General features: G+C 40.7%; 1 protein-coding gene across 4 annotated transcripts in view; it reads left to right on the forward strand.

Moving 5' to 3' along the window:
• Znf292 (zinc finger protein 292) overlaps positions 1-19759 on the forward strand; it is a 93060-nt gene extending 73301 nt beyond the window's left edge. For 3 of the 4 annotated variants that reach the window (XM_021161175.3, XM_085839432.1, XM_085839434.1), the window contains exon 8: positions 484-19759. In XM_021161175.3, coding sequence (XP_021016834.1) covers positions 484-7566 — 7083 coding nt within the window. In that variant the 3' untranslated portion in view covers positions 7567-19759. The remainder of the gene's footprint in view (positions 1-483) is intronic. The other variant, XR_015047438.1, reaches the window with a different exon arrangement.
• Positions 19760-19973: the final 214 nt, after the last annotated feature.

Raw genomic sequence — 19973 nt, forward strand, 5'->3', positions numbered from 1 at the left:
TGTGTGTGTGTGTGTGTGTGTGTGTGTGTGTGTGTGTGTTCCTACAGAGATTAGAAGTCAGAATCTGGTTGTGAGCTACGTGTACTGGGAACTGAACTTTGGTCCTCTGGAAGAACAGCAAGTATTCTTAGCCCCTGCGCTGTCTCTCCATCCCCTTGACCTCTGCTTTATAAAAGGGATCTGAAAAGTTAGAAAAGTGAATTTTTTTTTTTTTTACAGGTTTTTGCTTAGTTTTTACTTGTGTTTTTAAGGATTTCTTTCTGGTTCCTTATACACCCATTTTCACATCAAGCTGATTTTAGGCACAGGTGTCTTTTTCTGTGTTGCTATTTTAAGATTCAAGAACAGCACATGTAGTCTTAAAAGTCCAGTTTAAGAAAGAAAGAAAGAAAGAAAGAAAGAAAGAAAGAAAGAAAGAAAGGAAGGAAGGATCTGAGCTTGATAGTGTAGAGTAACCTTTCCTGTATTTTGCTTGTTTCACAGACTGAAGGGGCTGGACTTGCTACCTGCATAGAATTATGTGTAAAAGCTCTTCGCTTGGAATCTACAGAAAATACTGAAGTGAAAATATCAATTTGCAAAACCATTTCATGTTTGTTGCCTGAGGATCTGGAAGTTAAACGTGCTTGTCAGTTGAGTGAATTTCTTATTGAGCCTACAGTAGATGCATATTATGCTGTGGAAATGTTATACAACCAGCCAGACCAGAAATATGATGAAGAGAATCTTCCAATACCAAATTCTCTACGTTGTGAGCTCTTACTTGTTTTGAAAACTCAGTGGCCCTTTGATCCAGAATTTTGGGATTGGAAAACTTTGAAACGCCAGTGTCTTGCTCTCATGGGAGAAGAGGCGTCTATTGTGTCCTCAATTGACGAACTGAATGACAGTGAAGTCTATGAGAAAGTAGACTACCAGGGAGAAAGGGGAGACACATCTGTGAATGGCCTTTCTGCTGCCGGACTTGGTACTGATTCTGGCCTGCTGATGGATACTGGTGATGAAAAGCAGAAGAAGAAAGAGATAAAAGAATTAAAAGATAGGGGGTTTATATCTGCTAGGTTTAGGAATTGGCAAGCCTACATGCAGTATTGTTTGCTCTGTGACAAAGAATTCCTTGGACACAGAATAGTACGGCATGCTCAAAAACATTACAAAGATGGGATTTACAGCTGTCCCATATGTGCAAAGAATTTTAATTCTAAAGAATCGTTTGTCCCTCATGTTACCCTGCATGTTAAACAGTCTAGTAAAGAAAGACTAGCAGCTATGAAGCCATTAAGAAGATTGGGAAGGCCCCCTAAAATCACAACCACCCATGAAAATCAAAAGACTAACACTAGTACTGTGGCTAAACAGGAACAGCGACCCATAAAAAAGAATAGTCTTTATTCAACAGATTTCATAGTGTTTAATGACAACGATGGTTCAGATGATGAAAATGAAGACAAGGACAAGTCTTATGAGCCCGAGGTGATCCCTGTCCAGAAACCAGTACCTGTTAATGAGTTTAATTGCCCTGTGACCTTTTGTAAAAAGGGCTTTAAGTACTTCAAAAATTTAATTGCTCATGTGAAAGGCCATAAGGATAGTGAAGATGCCAAACGCTTTCTTGAAATGCAAAGCAAGAAAGTCATTTGCCAGTACTGTAGAAGGCACTTTGTAAGCGTCACTCATCTCAATGATCACTTACAAATGCACTGTGGCAGTAAGCCGTATATATGTATACAGATGAAATGTAAGGCTGGTTTTAACAGTTACGCAGAGCTGTTAGCCCACCGAAAGGAGCATCAAGTCTTTAGAGCAAAGTGCTTATTTCCAAAATGTGGCAGAATTTTTTCCCAAGCTTATTTACTGTATGACCATGAAGCCCAACATTATAATACGTACACGTGCAAGTTCACAGGTTGTGGTAAGGTGTACCGTTCTCAGAGCGAGATGGAGAAGCATCAGGATGACCACAGTCAACCTGAACCAGCGCTGCCTCCTGAAGACCAGCTTCAGCCATCTGGAAATGATGTGAATCTGAACTCAGGAGGGACGGCTGTGGACGGAAGGTCCGAGAACAGCATTGACAAGAACCTGGGATCAAACAGAAGTGCAGATTGGGAGAAAAACAGAGGAGAGTCCGCTGTGACTAAACACGGCCAGATCTCTACCTCTGAACTCAGGCAAGCTAACATACCATTGTCAAATGGTCTGGAAACCCATGATAATACTACGGTTCTTCGGACCAATGAAGTAGCTGTGTCCATCAAGGTGTCTGTCAACCATGGGGTTGAGGATGACTTTGGAAAGCAAGAAAACCTAACCATGGAAGGCACTGGTGAGCCACTGATCACAGATGTGCATAAACCAGGTATAGGTGCTGGGGTCCAGTTATGTCATCCGGGTTTCCAAGAAAAGAAAGGTCATGAGTGCCTGAATGAAGCCCAGAATTCTTTATCAAACTCAGAATCACTGAAGATGGGGGACCTTAACCCACAAAGCTTAGAAAGACAGGTGAACACTCTGATGACCTTTTCTGTACAAAATGAGGCAGGACTTGAAGACAATTCACAAATTTGCAAGTTTGAATGTGGAGGTGATGTTAAAACCTCATCCAGCCTTTATGATTTACCTCTTAAGACACTAGAAAGTATCACATTTGTTCAGTCACAGCCCGACCTAAGCAGTCCGTTGGGATCTCCATCAGTACCTCCAAAAGCTCCAGGTCAGAAGTTCAGCTGCCAGGTTGAGGGATGCACTCGAACATATAACTCTTCACAGAGTATTGGAAAACACATGAAGACAGCACACCCTGACCAATATGCTGCTTTTAAACTGCAGCGCAAGACTAAAAAAGGTCAGAAATCTAACAACTTAAATACACCAAATCATGGAAAGTGTGTTTATTTTTTGCCGTCACAAGTGAGCAGCTCTAATCATGCTTTTTTTACACCACAGACCAAAGCCAATGGGAACCCTGCCTGTTCAGCCCAGTTGCAGCATGTCTCGCCTTCCATTTTTCCAGCTCATTTAGCAAGTGTATCAGCTCCATTGTTACCCTCAGTGGAAAGTGTCCTAAGTCCAAATATACCTTCTCAGGATAAACATGGACAAGATGGTATATTATGTTCACAAATGGAAAATTTGTCTAATACTCCCTTACCAGCACAAATGGAAGATCTAACCAAAACAGTTTTACCTTTGAATATTGACAGCGGCTCAGATCCTTTTCTTCCTTTACCCACAGAAAATAGCTCTCTCTTCTCTTCACCAGCAGACAGTGAGAATAATTCTGTTTTTTCCCAACTGGAAAATAGTACAAATCATTTTCCCACCCATACGGATGGAAACATAAATTCCTCTTTTCTGAAAGGAGGCAGCAGTGAAAATGGGGTTTTTGCTTCCCAAGTAAGCACTGCAGATGACTTCAGTAGCACCAGTGCCCAACAGTCTACACCTAAGAAAGTGAAAAAAGACCGTGGTCGAGGCCCAAATGGGAAGGAAAGAAAACCCAAGCACAACAAAAGGGCTAAATGGCCTGCGATTATCAGAGATGGGAAATTCATCTGTAGCAGGTGTTACAGGGCTTTCACCAACCCCAGGTCCCTGGGTGGACACCTGTCTAAAAGGTCTTACTGCAAACCACTGGATGGAGCAGAAATTGCACAGGAACTTCTACAGACCAACAGACAGCCTTCCCTCCTGGCTAGCATGATTCTCTCCACAAGTGCAGTAAATATGCAACAGCCACAACAGTCTAACTTTAATCCAGAAACATGCTTTAAAGATCCATCATTCCTGCAACTTCTTAATGTGGAAAATCGTCCAACCTTTTTACCAAGTACATTTCCAAGATGTGACGTGAGTAACTTTAATGCCAGTGTTAGTCAGGAAGGCAGTGAAATTATTAAGCAGGCTTTAGAAACTGCTGGCATTCCCAGCACGTTTGAGAGTGCCGAAATGCTTTCTCAGGTTGTTCCAATAGGCAGTGTCTCCGATGCAGCACAAGTCAGTGCAGCGGGGATGCCAGGGCCACCTGTGACACCCTTGTTACAGACTGTTTGCCACCCAAACACCTCACCATCAAACCAGAATCAAACACCAAATTCCAAAACCCTCAAAGAATGTAACAGTTTGCCTCTCTTTCCAACAGATGATTTACTGCTAAAGACTATTGAAAATGGCTTGTGCTCCAATTCATTCAGTAGTTCTACTGAACCACCACAAAATTTTACCAATAATAGTGCACATGTTTCTGTTATAAGTGGGCCTCAAAATACAAGATCCAGTCATTTGAATAAAAAAGGAAACAGTGCATCTAAGAAGAGAAAAAAAGTTGCTCCTGCAGTAATTGTATCTAATGCTTCCCAAAATGTGCTACCAACTGATTTACCAGTGGGCCTTCCAGCAAAGAATCTTCCAGTCCCTGATACCAACACACGGTCAGACATGACTCCAGATTGTGAACCTCAGGCTTTGGTGGAAAATCTCACACAGAAATTAAATAACATTGACAATCACTTGTTTATAACTGATGTAAAAGAGAACCGTAAAGCCAGTCTTGAGCCCCATACAATGTTAACCCCTTTAACATTAAAAACTGAAAACGGCGATTCCCGAATGATGCCTTTGAGTTCATGCACAGCAGTGAATTCTGATTTGCGGATTTCTGAAGATAATGTTATTCAGAACTTTGAGAAGACTCTTGAAATTATTAAAACTGCTATGAATTCTCAAATACTTGAGGTAAAAAGTGGATCTCAGGGTACTGGTGAGACAACACAGAATGCTCAGATAAATTACAGTCTGCAACTTCCCTCAGTAAACTCCATCCCAGATAACAAGCTGCCTGATGCTTCTCAGTGCTCCTCTTTCCTAACTGTAATGCCAACAAAGTCTGAAGCATTACATAAGGAGGATCAAATACAGGACATTTTAGAGGGTTTGCAAAACTTAAAACTAGAAAATGACAGCTCTGCCCCAGCTTCCCAGGCTATGCTAATGAACAAATCAGTAGCACTGTCCCCTACTCCTACTAAATCAACTCCAAATATTGTAGTCCAGCCAGTGCCCGAAGTGATACATGTTCAGCTTAATGACAGAGTTAATAAGCCCTTTGTGTGTCAAAACCAAGGCTGTAACTACAGTGCTATGACAAAGGATGCCCTGTTTAAGCACTATGGTAAAATTCATCAGTATACTCCAGAGATGATTCTTGAAATTAAGAAGAATCAGTTAAAATTTGCTCCATTTAAATGTGTAGTACCTTCATGTACCAAAACATTTACAAGAAACTCTAATCTCCGGGCACACTGTCAGTTGGTGCATCATTTTACAATAGAAGAAATGGTAAAGCTAAAAATAAAAAGGCCCTATGGAAGAAAATCTCAGAGTGAAAATGTGTCATCTCCACAGAATAATCAAGTGAAAAAACAGCCACCCATGGCAGAGGAAACAAAAACAGAGTCACAGCCAGCCTTCAAGGTACCAGCAGCGACAGGTGATGCTGCACTTGCTAATGCAACAGTAATCCCAGAAAAACAACTTGCAGAAAAAAAAAGTCCTGAGAAGCCAGAAAGTTCTTCACAGCCTGTCACATCTCCTGCTGAACAATATAATGCAAATCTTGCGAACCTAAAAACCAAAGGAAGGAAAAATAAGAGGCATAGAAAAGAAAAGGAAGAAAAACGGGAGAAGAATCCAGTTTCCCAGGCCTTTGAACTTCCAACAAAATACAGTTCGTACAGACCTTACAGCTGTGTGCACCAGGGATGCTTTGCTGCATTTACAATACAGCAAAACTTGATTCTTCATTACCAGGCTGTACATAAATCAAATCTTCCTACATTTTCTGCAGAGGTTGAAGAGGAGAGTGAAGCTGTTAAAGAAAGTGAAGAAACTGAACCTAAGCAATCAATGAAAGAATTTAGGTGTCAGGTGAGTGACTGTTCTAGGATTTTCCAAGCAATTACTGGCCTAATACAGCACTACATGAAACTTCATGAAATGACCCCCGAGGAAATTGAAAGCATGACTGCTGCTGTGGATGTTGGCAAATTTCCATGTGATCAGTTGGAATGTAAGTCGTCTTTTACAACATACCTGAGCTATGTTGTTCATCTTGAGGTAGACCATGGAATTGGAACAAGGACAAGTAAGACAGAAGAAGATGGCATATACAAATGTGACTGTGAAGGCTGTGACAGGATCTATGCCACGCGGTCTAATCTTCTCCGACACATCTTTAATAAACATAATGACAAGCATAAAGCCCATCTGATTCGGCCAAGAAAATTAACTGGCCAGGAAAATATATCAAGTAAGGCAAACCAAGAAAAATCAAAGTCTAAACATCGGGCAACAAAACCCAACAGATCTGGGAAAGAAGGAATGAAAATGCCAAAGACAAAGCGAAAGAAAAAAAGTAATTTAGAAAACAAGAGCGCAAAAATAGTGCAGATTGAGGAAAATAAGCCTTATTCTCTAAAACGTGGGAAGCACGTGTATTCCATAAAGGCTAGGAATGATGCCTTGGCAGAGTGTACAAGCAAATTTGTGACACAGTATCCATGTATGATAAAAGGGTGTACCTCAGTCGTTACAAGTGAAAGCAATATAATTAGACATTATAAGTGTCATAAGTTGTCCAGGGCATTTACATCACAACACCGCAACATTCTTATTGTTTTTAAGCGATATGGCAACCCACAAGGAAAGGAAATCTCTGAGCAAGAAGATGAAAAGAATGATAAAAAAGATCCTGATTCATCTGTTTTAGAGAAAAATGATAACTCAGAACCAGCTGCTGCTCCACAGGAAGAAGGTAGAAAAGGTGAAAAGGATGAGATGGATGAGTTAACAGAATTATTTATTACAAAGTTAATAAATGAAGACAGCACAAATGCAGAAAACCAAGTCAATACTACTTTAAAGGTAAATAACGAATCTCAGGAACATGATTCCTGCATGTCAGAAAGACAAAAGACTGGTAACTTAAAGAGAGTTTATAAAGAAAAAAACACTGTGCAGAATAAGAAACGGAAGATTGATAAAACTGAGCCAGAAGTATCCTTGGTGGTAAATAGTACACGGAAAGAGGAAGAGACTGCCGTAGCAGTTCAGACCACTGAGGAGCATCCTGCATCCTTTGACTGGAGCTCCTTCAAGCCTATGGGATTTGAAGCATCCTTTCTGAAGTTTCTTGAAGAATCTGCAGTGAAGCAGAAGAAAAATAGTGACAGAGACCATTCAAACAGTGGAAGTAAAAGAGGATCCCATTCCAGCTCCAGAAGACATGTTGATAAGACTGCGGCGGCTGGTAGCAATCATGTGTGTCCCTGTAAAGACAGTGAAATCTTTGTACAGTTTGCCAATCCCTCAAAGCTTCAGTGCAGTGAGAATGTAAAAATTGTTTTAGACAAGACTCTTAAAGATCGCTCTGAGCTTGTCCTAAAACAGCTTCAGGAAATGAAACCTACTGTCAGTCTAAAAAAACTTGAAGTACTATCCAATAATCCAGATAGGACTGTTTTAAAAGAAATCAGTATAGGTAAAGCCACGGGCAGAGGGCAGTACTGATAACTCATGTACTATAAATACATATCATTTGTAGTTTTATTTTAAATAGAAAGCCATCAAGCATGCTGTTGTGAGCTTTTTAATTTGTTGACATGGATTAACCTAGCTTTAAAAAAAAATGAGAAAAAAAAGCCATGACATTTGTCATGTAGAACTTTATTTTATCCCTATGGGACTTGAACAGAATCAATACTTCAGTTATTGTAAATAATTGAGTTAAGCCTCAAATTTCTGTCACCCAGTTGTCCTTTCCATGAACGATACTGAATTAGTGTGATTGGTATCTTTTCAGCAGATCACCATTCATGTATAGCAGTACTCTTTATTTGTAGATATTTTTTGTATATATTTATTATTGTAAATCATTTGCTGCCACCAGCAGTCTGTAAGTCTAAATGAGTAAATGATACGTTTATATTTGCAATTTTAATTTTAACAAAGTGATCAAGTTTTTAAACTTTTATTGTTTTAAATTAAGAACCTTTTGAATTAAAACTAGAACTGCCATACTTAATTTTTTTTTAACATAAAACATTTACAAAATGATCAAGGTGTTTTGTTTCGCACGGTAGGCACATTACAGCACTCTGCTCTGTGAATTTGCCATCCTCCACTCTTGGATGGTGTTCATGTGAAGTTAGAGCAGATTCCTTCATTTCATTCATATAGCTACAGATTTTTTTTCCTTTTTCCATTGCTTCTGATCAGATATAGTTACTATGAGTCCCTGAAATGTAACGGAAATGTGAATAAAGACTTTACTACATTGAAGATTTTAAACATTGGTATTTTAAGATATCCTTTGTCAATGTGATAGAAAGTAGTAGTGGCGCAGTGTAAATATGCCAGGTGGTGGTTTGTGAAGTAGCCCAGTATTGCCTTAAATAAAATCACATTTCAGTTCTTCTTTTGTATGTGATCTTATAAGATTTTTTTCCCCTTCCACTTTCTGAGATTTATGGATGGTGTATAGCTTTAAACTGTATAAACTTTTGTGGAAAGAATTTTTTAGACATTTTTATAAATTTTAAAATTGGTATCATCCAAGTGAGCCCATCTTGTGTTTATAAAATGCAAGAATCCTTAACATTTATAGTTACATAGATGAGACACTTTCTATAAGGAAGTATTATGTTTTGATTTGACTATTTATAGGCATCCGGTTGTGAGATCTGTCTGTCGTCACATTATCTAATGATAATCGATTGTCATTAGATTAGTCTGCAAGAACAGTATTAGTCATGATTGATTATTTGATCACTCAGTAACTAGTTCTTCTAGCTTAGCTTTCTTCACCGTATCTGTGCTGGGAGGAAGAAGTGATGTCTGGAGCACTGACGGCCCTCATGGATAGCAGCACAGCTGAAATCAGGACTGGAAACCAGGCAGCATTTGGATATCTACCTTCATGTTTGCCATAAATAGCATTGTTTCTTTGGGGGTTTTTTGTTTGTTTGTTTTTCCTTTTGTTCGTTCGTTTGTTTTTTGATGTGTTACAAAACATCTGCGTTCACAGTGCCACCCCGGCCTGTGGTGGTGTGGTCACATGGATGTGTCCCCTGTTCTGTGTCAGAGTAGCAGGGAATGAGGCACTAAGGTGGCTGGCACTCTGAATAAATCAGCATGGTGAAAGAATGACCGTAATCTCTTTTGGAAACTTTTAAAGTTTAATTATTAAAGTAATACAGTTTTATTTGGGGGGCCTAATGGGTTGTGTTGAGTAGTTGGTTTCACTTTAAGGTTTCTTTTCAGTATGCATAATACTTGACATATTAAAATCCTTGGTAAGCCCACTGTTATTTATTAATGTTAAAATAAAGGTGGTTTTCATGGTTGATTTATATTTTTTCAACAACTGAATAACGTTTTGTTCACGGGGCATTTTCATACAATTTTCTTAGATCCTTCTAACTCTTTTAAGTATGGGTATTTAGCAATAATATCTGATAGAATACTGTAGCAAAGAGATTTGTTGCCAAGCATTTAAGTTAGCCACTGTAAAGTGAAAAAGCCAATGCAAAACCAGGCATTGTGGTCCATACCCAATTCTAGTACTCAGGATTGTCTGCCTCAAAACCCAAGCCAGCCTGTGCTACATATGAGATCCTGTCTGCAGAAACAAGGACAGAAAATATGGAAGAGAAAACAATATATTGTGCAACTTCTTCCCTCATTAGAAGATTAACCACTACACTTGACTATATTTTCCAAGAGGATTGCCAACATTGAGTAGCATTTGTATATGTATTTTATAGGTAGTGAAGTTAAAGCAGTTAATGAGACTACTTTTAAGGTGCAACTGATGAAATTATATAATAAGACAAGAATGAGGTACAAAACAGCACACTGGCAAAGTGGAATGCCTTGGGACTAAATAATGGCAAAAACATACTGGTTTCAAATACAGTTTTTCTCAATCTGTTCTTAAAATACTCTCTTTCTCCAACCTAAATTTGCCCAAGGTGTCCTCATTAGAAGTGGGGTTTTCCCTCTATTTAAATCTTTAATATTACAGGTCAGAATCGTATTCAAAGTAAATCATTGCCATAAGTTAACATGACAGTTCTGGGAAGTTTTTCAGCAGTGTTAAAATCCGTTACATTTTAGAAAGCTAGACAGATAACGTATTTTTTAATGAAAGAAAAGGCGTCCGTTGAGTGCAGTTAAGTTGAGCAGCTGCTCCTTTGGGACAATTGACACTGTTTAGTGAGTAGAGATTAGCTAGAAGCCACGGTCCTAGTTTAGAAAGATTGATGTAAGCAGAGTAAATGGAACTTGGGAGAGAAACTAGGTTTATGAAAGACACTAGTGCAAGCCTTCTTTATGATCCTGGATAGCGAGTTATGATCAGTGATTTCCTGTGCTGCAGCGTCCCTGAAAGAGAAAGAGTGCATTAGCGTGCTGGATACTTTAGAGTCTTGGAGAAAACAGGGCGCTGGTTAGTGGGAGAATCTGTTAGGCTTAGGTGGTCATGAAAACATTTTTCCTTTTTAACATCAAGAGTGTTCTGCTGCATTGAACTCTGAAGGGCTGCAGAGCTGTCTTCACTCTGTTGGCAGGCTGCTCATTTACCGGCATGAGAGACCCTGAGCTCCATCAGCAGTGTTACTAACAGGGTCCGTGGGCCTCTTTCTCAGAGTTGATCGGGTGTGCAGTATCTCGGCCATATACAGATGGCTACCATTCTGAAGGGCCTACCATTGCAGTGTATTGATCCTTATGTAGTATTGGCTATTAATGATTTGAATATCACCGTGTATTCAGTAATACACTTGTGTATTTTTACCACACTCCAGTCCTGTCAAAGCCCCTGCCAAACTTCAGACATAACACTCGTGCTGCTCATTCATGTGACCCGTTTTCTCTCTTTCGGCTCACAGTTTACATCCCCTTAGGAAGGGCGCTCTGAAGTCAGAGGCTGAGAATTTTCTTTTTAATGAAAATTATAGGTGTGTCCTATTCATGCAAGTAATACCCAATAATAGCTCATTTGAGTCCAATCAAAACTCATCTGGTTACACAGTCCATTCCCTCACTTTATACTTCCTATACATTATTCCTCACTTGGTATTTACTGCCATTATGTTTACCTACCTAGAACAGCCGCCCCCCACCCCCCGTGTGTGAGAGGGGTTGGGGGGGGGAGAGCGCGCGCATCTATTCTGAGGAGTTATGTATTACCAGTGTACTTAAGGAACAAACATGACCATCCCAATTTATTACAAGGCTAAGCATCACACATCCGCACCATTTATCACCTCAGCTTTGATCTATTCTAGCATTCCTCATCTAGAAGTTTAAGCTCTGTGATTTTTAAATCTAATGTATGCTTCCTGAAAACCAAAAGCATTCGTACCTCCTACATGGAAGAAACCTTTATACTTCTGTTCATGTAATGACCCCAGATCAATCATCTTTTGCCTGGAACACTGTCCTGTCCCTTGGTTTTCTTGAATGTCTCCATCACCACCACTAAGTGGCATGTTTAGGCAGTATCCCTTTCAACTTCAGTGTCTTTTGGAGTATTTGTGGTTCTGCCTATATCTTGTTACTCTCCTTTGCTGATCATATAGTGGTTATATTGGTTTCAATTTAAATCCTCAAACCAGCAAGTTCTTCACATCTCCAGGCCTTATTCTTAGCTGTTTCTTTTGTTCAGAATGCTTTTTTTCTGTGCTACAACTTTCTCATCAAATGCAGCTTTTTTGGCCCCATAATTGAGTGTTTATTGCTAAAACACTTGGGTTTTCTTCTGAACTTTTGAGTTACTGCTTTTTACCCTCTTGATTGGGGTCAGAATTGAAATATAGAGTAATATTCTCAAAGGAGCGATGCTGGTTATTGAGAAAAGTGGTAAAGGAGATGAGGCTTTATAGGTCAGAAAAGTCAGGGCTAACTCTAGGCCAAAAAAGAGTGTGCCTTTTTATACAGGGGCTGATAGGAGTGGGTTTAAGGAAGTGGTAGGGAGCTGGTAAAAGGATGTTGTCAACAGGAAAGGCAAGCAAGGGCTGCATCATCATCGTGTCTTAGACCCACCTGTACTGGACTTCATAGTCACTAAAGAATTGACATTTGGGGCTGAAGCAGAGAAATGTGAGTTAAGCAGTTTTACATTTTCAGTAAGGGAAAAAATCCACTGGATAATTTAAGAAGTAGTCGAATGATTGTCTCAGTCATTCTGGAGAGAGAATACTGACTGAATAGAACAGTAGTAAAAACCCGGGAGGAAATGTAGATAGGATTGAGTAATCTAGAATATTCTATGCCATTTGGTTGACTATGGGAAGACAAAGGCAAAAATTGGGTTTGTTTCCATTCAAGATGCCACTTACTGGTGCAGATAGGACTGGAGCAAGCATTTATTGTAAGTGGATGGTTGTGAAAGGAAGGGTGTACATAGAAAAATATTGTAGCTTGGTGCAGGGGAACTCCAATGTTTAAAAGAAGAAATTATTTCCTTTTAGTAGAAGCCAGAAGGAATTGGTAACTGGAGGCTCGCATGGCTTCCTGTCCAAGTGTTTGAAAGTAATGCCCTAAAAGTGTCCATGACGTATTTGATAGGAGGTAAAAGTGAGAAATAGTATATATTCAATTATAAGAGTTTTGGCTTTGGTAATTTATTTTCCTTGCAGTGTTATTTGGCAGACTAATACAGAAGTAAGGTTAGAAGAATCAGTGTTGAATTTGAGGCTCCTGTAGGTTACTATGGCAAAGAAGTACAGTGTTCCTAATTGAAATAATTCTGGAGTTGAAAACTGAAAGGAAACTGTCTTTCATTTCTTGAGTATTTAATATATTTTGTTAGAGTTAAGAACAGCTACAAGTAAAAGTTTGGGCATTTACCATTATTAACATAGGATGGAGATTTGAAAATTATATCCTTGTAGAAAATGAAAAGTGGCCAAGCAGCTAGGCCTGAGGAACATCAATACTTGCTTGGTGGGCAAAAGAAAGTAAACCAGCCAAGTCTCGGAAAGGAAGAGACAAGACTCAGAAAGGTCATAGCAAAGTGTTTGGCTATGCCAAAGGGAGAGGAGTTAGTTAGAACTGAGTCCTAAAACCAGTTGCTAGTCATTTTGATGTAGAGAACTGTAAGTGTATGGGTTTTTTCCTAGTTATGCATAGTGAAAAAAATGCATAGTGAAAAAAAAGAGGTAAAAATTGGGGTAATAGATGGAACCTGTTCTGGGAACAAAGTCTGTAATGTTAGGATTATGATAGAGAACACAATTTAGATGTGTATTAAAAGTAGTGTCGTTAGCCAGGCAGTGGTGGCACAGGCCTTTAGTCCCACAGCTAGGGAGCCAGAGACAGGCCTGATATACAAAGTAAGAAGACAGTGAAACACTGTCTCAGAATACAAGTAACGAAAAATAGTAATGTTAAGCTCCTTATTGGAGTGGAAGGAAACAAGTTCTCAGTAAGAGAAAATGAAAATCGGAAATAAAATATTGACATGATAAATGGAACAGCATTAACACTAATCAAGTGATACCTTCAACGTCTCACGTAGAAGGCAGTATCTGTTGCATCATTTGCTTGATCGTGTGGTAGTCCTAGTGGCAATCACAGGATGCAGAGTCCTGGTGCTGATGCAGCAATGAATAAGTATAGGTAGCACTGTGACAAAGCCAAGGAATGGAAGCAAATGGCCTAGGGGGTCTTGGCTTGTGTTGGAGAGAAGGCAGAGGGATAAGGTCAAACATGAGCGTGAATATGGCATTGAGTTGTAGTAATCCAGCTAGCACTGTCTAAAAAGGACCATGTAGGCAGGTTTGTTGGTTTTTTATTAGAATGGAGATAGAGGCAGAATAAGGATTTTAAACCTTACTGGATAGGTTATATTTGCACTTTATAAGAGAAGCTGTATGCGAGAAGATATTCTAAGCTAGGAGCAGTTGAAGCCGGCCTTTCAGGCTACGTGGTACACGAAGAGCGGAGAGCAGCGTCTTAGTGCACATCTCCCTGTTGTCCTGAGGGATCCAGATTGAGTACGTTAACAGGAAGTTGCAGTGTGTAAGTCTGGGAAGCAAAAAGAGAATGACTTCCACAGAAAATCCATTCTAAACATAACAGAAGCAATTACGATACTCTTGAGCAAAAGCTTAATTGTGTTTGTGCCAGTTAGGGTGGGGGAAGTAAGAAAAGGCCTCCAAATTGAGTGTTAGAATGCAGCAGAAGTGTGTCCTCTCCGTCCTTCCCACATTACCAGATTAGCTAATGACAGTAAGTTGAAACTCTTGTTTGCTTTGGAGACAGGGTCTCATTGTGTAACACTGGCTAACCTAGAACTCACAGCGATCTGCCTGCCTCTGCCTCTCCCAACACTGCGGCTATCCTGTAACTTTTATCAACAGCTAGAGTGCCTGTTAGGAACTACTTGTGTTTTCTAATTCCTTTTTTTTTTTTCTTATGGTGAAAAAAGTGTATATTTAGAATTAGCCATCTGGTCTCAGTTTAGATGATCCCAGTCTTCGTGGCAACATCCTGAGCATCATAATCAGGAGTCAGGCCTTACAAGGTATTGACTTTGGCCACATCCATGTCATAGAGTATTTTTCACAGCCTTTTTGATCTGGTGCTTGCTGGACTTGACATTGAACAAGAGCATGTCATTGTCCTCTATCTTCTCCGCTGTGGTTGGGAATTTGCTCCTGTCAAGCTTGTTTGTCCTGGGTGTACTTGTTGAGGTTTTTTAGGTTACCTCTGGATTGGATCTTTTTGTGTGTGGCTTTGGCTGCCTTTCAGCACTGCCTTCTTGGCTTCCAAGGCCTCCACTTTGGCTTAGGCTTTGGGAAGGGCAGGTGCTTCCTTCGATTTTGGCGTCATTTTTAAACCAAATTACATCATGTCTCCCCTTTGCTTCAACTTGTCCCATGGTCCTTCACCCTTCTCAACTTCATGGCCAATTGTTACAGAACACTTACTGTCATGTCTATACATAAACACAACCTGCCTGTGTCTAGTATTGCCTGTATGTATATGACTACAAGGCTAATCACTTGGTATTTTATATCCAGTTGGGGGCTTATCCCTGGGAAGAACTATTTCTTCCTTTGTCAGAGTCCCTTATTTTCCTGTAGTTAAAGTAAGACCTGGTGGGACTTTTCCCTTCCACTTTAGCAAGACTATTGTGTCCTTTGTCCAGGCTTGGTTAGGCAACCATATTGTTGAGATATGAATGAAACCTCTCTCATTTCGGCCCTCTGGCTCTTAAAATCTGCCTCTTCATTCATACTGTTCCCTGAGCCCTAGGTGCAGGGATTGGGTTGTGAGGTTTATACACTGGGGCTGGACACACTCCAGTCGGCCGTTCTCTGCCTTGTGACCCATTGTACTTTTCTGTGATGGTCCCCATCTGCTGCAGAGCAGAGCCTCTTTGATGAGGGGTGGGAGTTAACACTAACCTGTGGGAATAAGAATAAGTATGTATAAAGCAGTAAGGAATTAGGCTGATTTAATAAAGCCTCGATAGTAAATTCTCTACAGCCACCATCTCACCAGCTCCAGACAGTTGATTAGGTTTCCACTACCAGACATGATTTCTGGCTGAGTGGGCCTTACGTCCAATTAGATGGCTGTTGAGTGTCACCATTGCACCTTTAGGAATATTGTGTGCCAGGCATTGGTTCATAGGCATCACAACTGGGTAGCCTAGTACCCAGTGTTACTTTTTTGTGTGTATGTGTAAATGTTCACACACACCTGAACATGCCATGTGTCATGGTGCATCCGTAGTATTCACAGGACAACCGTACATGTCACTCCTCATCCTCCCTCCATGGAGAACAAGGTCTCTTGTTCACTGCTGCATTTGCCAGGCTGACTGGCTGGCAAGTTTGCCAAGATGATGGTTTCTGCCTCCCGTCACACATAGGAACATTGGGATTACAGACAGACCCTACCATGCCTGGGTCCTTGGATTCAATTTCGATTCAACTGCTTGCAAAGCAAGCAGTTTTTCCCACTGAGCCACTTTCAGGTCACTTTTGATCCCATTTTAAGATGTAGAAATTGAGGATCTCTCCTCTCTCTCTCTCTCTCTCTCTCTCTCTCTCTCTCTCTCTCTCTCTCTAAGACAGTGCACGAGGGGGTTGAAGCCAGCAGGCTTGTTTCCCAGCTGCTCTCTGGGCTGTGATTTGGAGAACGGAAGCAATGAAGTAGAAGGTGGTGGTGAAACCATCCTGGTCTGGGAACTTTCTCTTGGTGATTGAGAAGCAACATCCAGAGCTAACGGATTGGCATGTAAAGTAAATCCAAAACAAAACAAAAGAACAGCTCATAGATGGCCTTTTAAAGGCCATGTTGGCCTGTGTCATTTTTTATTTGCTGGTTTACTTGTGTTTAAGGAAAACTGGAACCCACGTGGGACTTGAAGGGAAACCGGGAGTGTGGAAGAGCAAAGGGCTGTCTCTAGGACAGTTGCACTGCTGCTGCGAACCATTAAGTACAAGGTGCTAACAAGTGAGAAGCCCTGCACAGAAGTTGAACACAGGCTTGCCTCTTGCAGAGAGCCGGACCTTTATAATCAAAAGTAGCTACAAGTTCTGTTTGTTTCCCCAAATAACTTTGAACTTGACTAAAGAATGTTCACCTTGCATGTTGCATATGCACAGATTAGCTACCCTGGGTCCCCTGAGAGAGGATACACTGGATAAAAGGAACAAGCGGCAGTGGACTGAGCTATGTCCCCACTGTAACTGTGAGGTGCTCAGGAAATCACTGGACTTTCGAGAATAGATGCTAGGTCTCAAACTGTTCAGCAAATTGTGTCAGAGAGTTCTTCTCTGGAACACGTGTGAGGATGGCCTACCTCTTACTGAGCCTAGCTAGCCCGTTTTATGTGAGATTTTAAAATATTAACTGATACTTGGGGCACTTAAGGTTTGCAGGGGATGCAGTATACAGAGAGACTCCTGACAGTCATACAATAGTCTCTGTTTGCTGCCCCCAAACCTTAAAGCTGGTGGTGAATTCAAGTGGATTTATATACTGTAAGAGGCTAACCTCACACTGTGAGACTTGAGTTTAATCTCCAGCGTTTTCAACAAGAAAAACTGCTTGAGACAAAACCATCTCAGCTGCATCACTCTTCAACATTCTCAAAGATTCTCTGGTCTGATAATTTGTAATCTGGCAATTGGGTGTTGGTTTAAACAACAGTCCTCACCATGCACCCTGGCACATGCCAACAGAAAAGTTAGCATTCTGACAAGGAGAGAGAAGCTGAGCCTAAATTCTCGTGCTGTGACGTGATAAATGTATCTGCAAGACTCCACTCTCCTGGTGGCTTTGCACAGCACTCCCTGGATGGAGTGCAGGCTCAAATATAGCAAGGACTCTAACAGGGAGCAAGGGAGAGCTTGCCGACTCAAGAGCATCGGTTTTTCTGTGGGTCTGCAAGTATTTTGTAACCTTTTCCAGGGAATGTGCCCATTTTATTTTTTAGGAAGCTGATAACTTTATTGATCTTTTGTGGATTTACCAAAGTGAACTGTGTGAGTTTTGACCTCACAAGCTAGGACATCGCATGTTTAGCAATGTGAAAAGAAACTTATACAGAAAACTGCAGACATGGACCACACCTTTAATCTTGGCACTCGGAAAGCAGAGGCAGGCAGGGTCTGTGTGAGTTCGAGGCCAACCTGGTCTACAAAGGGAATTCCAAGAAGACAGCCAGGGCTGTTACATAGAGAAACCTTGTCAAAAAAAAAAAAAAAAGAAAGTTTTTGTAATTAATATTTTTAATAGTAAAAATTGTAAGTTTAGATATACAAGTTAAAAAAATTAAAAAGATGGCATGCGTGTTATTACTGACTTGCAGTAGCAAATCTACAAATCCTGGCTCAGATTTTATTGTTCTGCTTGGTCATGGTCACATGGGGAAAGTTTTTGTTTCCTTTGAAATATGGCAAACAATGAAGCATCCTTATTTTGACAAATCAGACAAAATTAGAAGTTAAGTCGCATGTAATATGCACTCTTAAATTTAAAGGGATTTTTGGGGGGAGGGCTCTGTTATTTGTGTAAAATGAACAACTGAATTGATTTTTTTTTCCAAAAAAAATCTTGATGCCACATTAGCTCCGAGTCAAAGTAATTGAGACAGTGACATAAAAAGCAAATGCTGTTCTCCCAGAAGCAAAAGAACAGAAGGATCTGATGAACTAACTCCGTGGTGACTGCAGGGCTCCTCCTGACACTGAACTTCAGGTCTGTTATTGGGCTTCCCCTTCTCCCACCATTCTCCAAATCTGATATCCCTGGTAGTAAAGAGAATAATCTGAAATTTGAATTTTAAGCAGTAACCTAGGAGTTAGGGATGCCCACTGATAGAAATGTGTAAGGCCCTCTGATGATACCCATGCAATGCTTTAAAAATGGGAAGGGGGACTTAAACCTGCATCCCTGGGACCAACCTACCTTTCTGTTTTTCCTTTTTACTAACCAAGTATGTATCTGGGTAGGTAGCTCTTTCAGAGTCAGTGCATTGGAGCAGTAAGCAAAAATACTGACCGAGAGTGGTAGCCCACACCTTTAATCCCAGCACTTGGGAGGCAGAGGCAGGCGGATTTCTGAGTTCGAGGCCAGCCTGGTCTACAGAGTGAGTTCCAGGACAGTCAGGGCTACACAGAGAAACCCTGTCTTGAAAACAAACAAACAAAAAAATACTGAAACAGATTTCAAGTCTTTTTGTGGGCAGCGACTAAAGAATGCCCTACTCAAAGATCGTAAGAGACATGGAAAGTCCAAGCCTCGGGTTTCGCTCTGTAGGGAGTGAGAACATGGGTGGTTAATACTCCTGTTCTAGGGACGGTACTGTTACCTTTGTACATCAACTCATTTCATTGTAAAGTCCAGGAATAGCTGACATAGGAGATAACTGCTTTTATTCGTGGAACACCACTTTATTCAACATTTCGAAGAGATCTGGACTGCTTGGTTGACGATTTGTGTAGTAAGTATTAGTATTAGAAATCTGTGTCCCCGTCCGACTGGAAAGAAAAATTTCCTCTTGACAAAATCTACACTCAAATACTGTTTCTACCTTGTCTTTCCACCTTTACAGGTGATGTTCATTCATATTAGCCCAATCAAAAAACGACATTCTTACTATGTTTGCTTTGTTTCTCTCACATAGTCTTCTTAAATAGCCCAAGCCGCCTGGAACTTAGAGTCCCTGCTTCAGCCTCCCAAGTGCTAGATTACAGGGGGGTCTGCCACAACGTTCACCAGGACATTCATTTTCAGCTAATGTGTGTGCATAATTTATTCAATAAATATTCAGATGTTTTTGAGTGTTTATCTCAGAGGATTCTTGTATGTATTTATATGGACACAGAGTCTCGCTATGTATCCCAGGCTGGTCTTGAAGCCACAATATTCCTACCTTACCCGCTGAGTGCTGGTCTAGTCATGTGCTGCCATATATTTTTATATGACTGGCTTCTGTTGTAGCAGCTAGCATAGATCTATCTAAGCTTCTGCCAAGTTTGTTTACTTAAGTCAGTTTGGGGGAGGGTGTTACGGGGTGGCTTACTGGGTAACTTGTCGCCGAGTCTATGGTCTGAGTCCCATCACCAGACCTCATATGGTGGCAGGAGAGCTGTCCTCTGACCTGCCTACGCACCAACACACATCTATGTGCACGTAGCTTGGTTTTTTCTTTACCTTCCTCTCTCCACCCCCTCCCCTGCCCCCTCTCTCTGGTGTGTGTGTGTGTGTGTGTGTGTGTGTGTGTGTTTGTGTGTGTGTTTATAGTTCACCTGATTCATGGGCCTTACAGGTAGATAGTGACTGAGTGTCCGGTTGAATCAGAGTAAGAGCCCAGGGATGGCAGGAAATGTAGACTTAAGATCTGGGATTTAAGCCAGAATTACCTTTGCATTTTTTATTTGTCTATAATA

Source organism: Mus caroli, unplaced genomic scaffold (genome assembly GCF_978045245.1).
Source record: "Mus caroli unplaced genomic scaffold, Mus_caroli_1 scaffold_6, whole genome shotgun sequence".
NCBI classification, from domain to species: domain Eukaryota; kingdom Metazoa; phylum Chordata; class Mammalia; order Rodentia; family Muridae; genus Mus; species Mus caroli.